Consider the following 4,304-nt stretch of genomic DNA (forward strand, 5'->3'; position numbering starts at 1 on the left):
CATCATCAGGATATAAATGAAAGCTGTAAGAAAGTACCAGTACTGCCCTGGCAGCACAGTGGCAAAAACCGCAGACTGTACTGAGTGTTGACATACATTTCTTGAGAAAAGGGTACCAATTTGGGAAATATCTTCGTGCATCCTTAAAAGGTAGATTACTTTGCAATTTGTGATAAAACACTACAACCAGAAACAATTTGGGGGAAGAAAGGGTTTGTTTCAGGTTGTGGTTTACAGTTGTGGTCCATCAGGAAGGGGAGCAGGTCAGGAGCTCAGGGCAGGAGGTGGATGCAGCATCCGAAGCAGACCATGTACAGTAAGGACTCCTTTGCTCTGTGGCTTGTTCAGCTTCCTTTTGCCTACGCCCAGGGCCCTGCACACAGGGAGGGTACCACTGCCAGTGGGCTGGCTTTCCCCACACACACTAATCAAGAAAATGCTCCCCAGGTTCATCTATTGACTGATCTTATGGAGGCATTTTCTCAATGGAGGGTTTCCCTCTTCCTAGGTGGTCCTAACTTGTTTCAAGTTAACAACAAAAACCAAAAACAAAACTGAACTGGTCTGAATTTACCAGCACAACAACGTAAAGATATTGATATTTTCTTCAAAAACTAAATGTACTGAATTAGAAGCTCCCTCCAAACCACTCAGCAAAAGTTTTGGTAACAAAGGGGAGAGACTATCTCAAAAAGAAGTGGGGGCTGGAGAGATGGCTCAGCAGTTAAGAGCACTGACTGCTTTTCGAGAGATCCTGAGTTCAAGTCCCAGCAACCACATAGTGGCTCACAACCATCTGTAATGGGATCTGATGCCCTCTTCTGGTATGTCACATAACATAAAATAAAAATAAGTAAATCAAAAAACCAAACAATCAAAAAGTGCATCTTAAAAACAAGTAAGAGGTGACAAGGCAGCTAAGCTTAGAGAAACAGAAAAGGCAGTTAAGGGTTGGAAGCCCACATACCATTCCAAGGTATGGAGAACCAAATGCCCAACACTGTGTGTGTGTGTGTGTGTGTGTGCGCGCGCGCGCGCGCCCTGGGTAAAGGCAGGTACTGGCACTGCCCCGGGAAGTCTCAATTGCAATTCACAGCTACTTGATTTCTTTCCTGGTAGTACTGCAGTTACTTAGTAAGGCACCCCACCCCCCTTCACCAAACTAGAGGAGATCTCCATCACAATAAATATGCCAACCAAAAGATGCAGCACAAGAGGAGGCAGCCTTGCAGCCTAACTCCTTTGAAAGCTCAGGAAAATTATGGAAAACACCGAAGTATGGAACAAATAACTTCAGTCAGGCTTTAAAATTGATCAATGATCTTAAAAAGGATCAAAACAAAACCAGTGGAATGAAGAAGGCAAATCAAGATGGGGTGGAGGGGAGAGAGATTCTGATTTAAGAAATAAACAAACTACAGCAACAAAACCCAGAAATCTTAGGCTCAACAAATCAGATAAAGCCCCTCTAGGGTGGTGGCTTGTTTTGTCAAATTGACCCAAGTTAGAATCGTCCGAGAAGACAGGAGGAACCCGAGTCAAGAAAATTCCTGTATAGGATGAGCTGTAACAGGCGAGCTTGTAGGGCACCTTCTTAGTGATTGATGGAGACAGGCCCAGCTTGATGGGGGTAGGGGGTTGGGGTACCATCCTTGTGCTGGTAGCCATGTTCTGTAAGAAAGCAGGCTGAGAACCCTGTGGTGAAGTGCCCCATTCCTTTAATCTCTGCATCCTGGGAGACAAAGGTGAATCTCTTGAGTTTAAGGCAAGCCTGTTGGTCTAATGTGTTCCAGAATGGTCAAGGCCGCAGAGAAACTGTGGCCAACCCGGAATTGGTGATGCTAGGCAGGCGAAAGAATAGCAGTATCACCTACGTAGGAATGATTACATTTAGATAATAAGGGCTAGGGAGAAGCAGTCTCGACTTCCAAAGCTTGGGATACAACTAAGAAACCAAATCTGATACCAGTGATGTTGAAGAAACTTAGGTACAGATTAATGACACATGAAACCTATTTGATGCTGGTCATGCCTTTAATCCCAGCACTTGGGAGGCAAAGGCAGGCAAATTTCTTAATTCCAGGACAGCCATGGTTATACAGAGCAATCCCTTCTCTCAAAAAACCAACTAACCAACCAATCAACCAACCCTATTTGACACAACTTCGGAAATTCCTCAAAGCCCAGCAGTGGTGCACAACTTTAATTCCAGCAGAGGCAGGCAGATCTCTAGGTTCCAGGGCCAAAGAAACCCTCTTGGCAAACCAATCCCCTAAATCAGATGGATCACCAACTCCAGGATGCGTTCGGAAATCAAAATTGTCGAAACACAAAATCAAAGTCCCTGTTTGTGCCCGATTATATATAATGCAGAATACTGACAGCACCAGATGTCAAATTGTTTCCACATCTAATCTCACTAAGGAATCAACTTGTATGCCGGGCGTGGTGGCGCACGCCTTTAATCCCAGCACTCGGGAGGCAGAGGCAGGNGGATTTCTGAGTTCGAGGCCAGCCTGGTCTACAAAGTGAGTTCCAGGACAGCCAGGGCTATACAGAGAAACCCTGTCTCGAAAAACCAAAAAAAAAAAAAAAAAAAACACAACAAAAAAAAAAAAAAAAAAAAAAAAAAAAAAAAAAAAAGGAATCAACTTGTTCATCAGTAATCCCTAAAGCCATGTAAGCAATGTCAGATGGTATGATGGTTTGTATATACTCAGCCAAGGGAGTGGCACTATTAGGTGTGGCCCTATTGGAGTAGGTGTAGACTTTAAGACCCTCATCCTAGCAGCCTTCAGATGATGTAGAACTCTCAGCTCCTCCAGCCCAATACCTGCCTGGATGCTGCCATGGTCCTGTCTTGATAATGGACTGAACCTCTAAGCCAACTCCAAATAAATGTCCTTAGAAGAGTTGCCTTGGTCATGGTGTCTGTTCATAGTAGTTAAACCTTAAGATTTCAAATTCTGAAATGAGCCAAGTGATGCTGTCTTTCCCATTGGGATTTCTGTAAACTGGAGGCCAGCCTGGTCTACAGAGCAAGTTCCATGACAGGCAAGGCTACAGAGACCAAAAACAATCCTGAAATGAAGCACTCATTGACCTCACTATATACAATGAGTTATTCTTTTAAAACTGAAGGATAAGGTGACTGATAGACCACTAAACCAGCACTGTGGGTTATCTAGAATGGTTTTAAAAAAATATGCTAAAACCAAACATTTGCACACTTCTTGGTGAACAGATCCTGCACTCTATGGCCCTTAGGCTCCCTGTGGTGAGGGGCCTTGTGGAGATAAAGTGCCCTCATGCTGTTGCTAGTGGATGATTAACACAGGGGCCTTTGTTTTAAGAAATTGCTGCATCAACCCAGATGTTTATCTGTATGACTATAAGTTCATGGGAGAGAACTCAGGGAGGATATGACAAGCCCTCTGGGACATGATCCACCCAATTCCCTTCACAGCTTAACGCACTTTATTTCCAAGGCTAACACATTCATAAAAACTGCACATATAGCTGGGTGTGGTGGCGCACGCCTTTAATCCCAGCACTCGGGAGGCAGAGGCAGGAGGATTTCTGAGTTCGAGGCCAGCCTGGTCTACAAAGTGAGTTCCAGGACAGCCAGGGCTACACAGAGAAATCCTGTCTCAAAAAACAAAACAAAAACCTGCACACATCATTACACCTCTAACAATTTTATTGTAACTAAACAAAATTATGTGTGCTTATTTTATTTGGCATCAACTCACATTGACAAACATTTAAATGGACAGACTCAAGTTGATAGAAGTATGATACAAATCTGGTAAAGCGAATCCTCAAGACTCCATAAAAAAATACCCCAACCCTCCCTTGCCAAAAGTCCAATCGATTTTATCTTAGTATCTAAGATATCTATCCAGGTTGTTTTTCATAAGTCAATCTTGGCATTTTTATGGACAATTAATTTCTCTATTTACAAAAGGCATAATTATTTTTATTTTCTTAAATTAAAGTTGAAGTTTTTTTTTTTTTCTTTTTAAAGTAGCCAAGATCTACAGTTGATCTATTAAAGGTCACAATCTTTGTAAGTTCTTTTTACTCTTTTTAGTTCCAGGCAAAGGACCCACTTTACAGCTGGCTTTTAGGATCTTGCCATTCAAACAGTCTTTGTTGTTATGGTAAGCACACAGACACTTTGTACAATATTCAAATTGACAGCTTTCCCGTTTGCAGACTGCTCGCTCTAAATAGTGGTCATATTTTGCAGGGAAATTACAGCGAACACAGGCTTTGAGGCTTTCGTTGTTCTTCAATGTCTT

General features: G+C 42.7%; 1 protein-coding gene across 1 annotated transcript in view; it reads right to left on the reverse strand.

The window, feature by feature from the left end:
• Positions 1 to 3,747: 3,747 nt before the first annotated feature.
• Fbxo5 (F-box protein 5) overlaps positions 3,748 to 4,304 on the reverse strand; it is a 7,066-nt gene continuing 6,509 nt past the window's right edge. Inside the window, exon 5 of the mRNA XM_029482618.1 lies at positions 3,748 to 4,301. Coding sequence (XP_029338478.1) covers positions 4,059 to 4,301 — 243 coding nt within the window. The 3' untranslated portion in view covers positions 3,748 to 4,058. The remainder of the gene's footprint in view (positions 4,302 to 4,304) is intronic.

This window comes from Mus caroli, chromosome 10 (genome assembly GCF_900094665.2).
Source record: "Mus caroli chromosome 10, CAROLI_EIJ_v1.1, whole genome shotgun sequence".
NCBI classification, from domain to species: domain Eukaryota; kingdom Metazoa; phylum Chordata; class Mammalia; order Rodentia; family Muridae; genus Mus; species Mus caroli.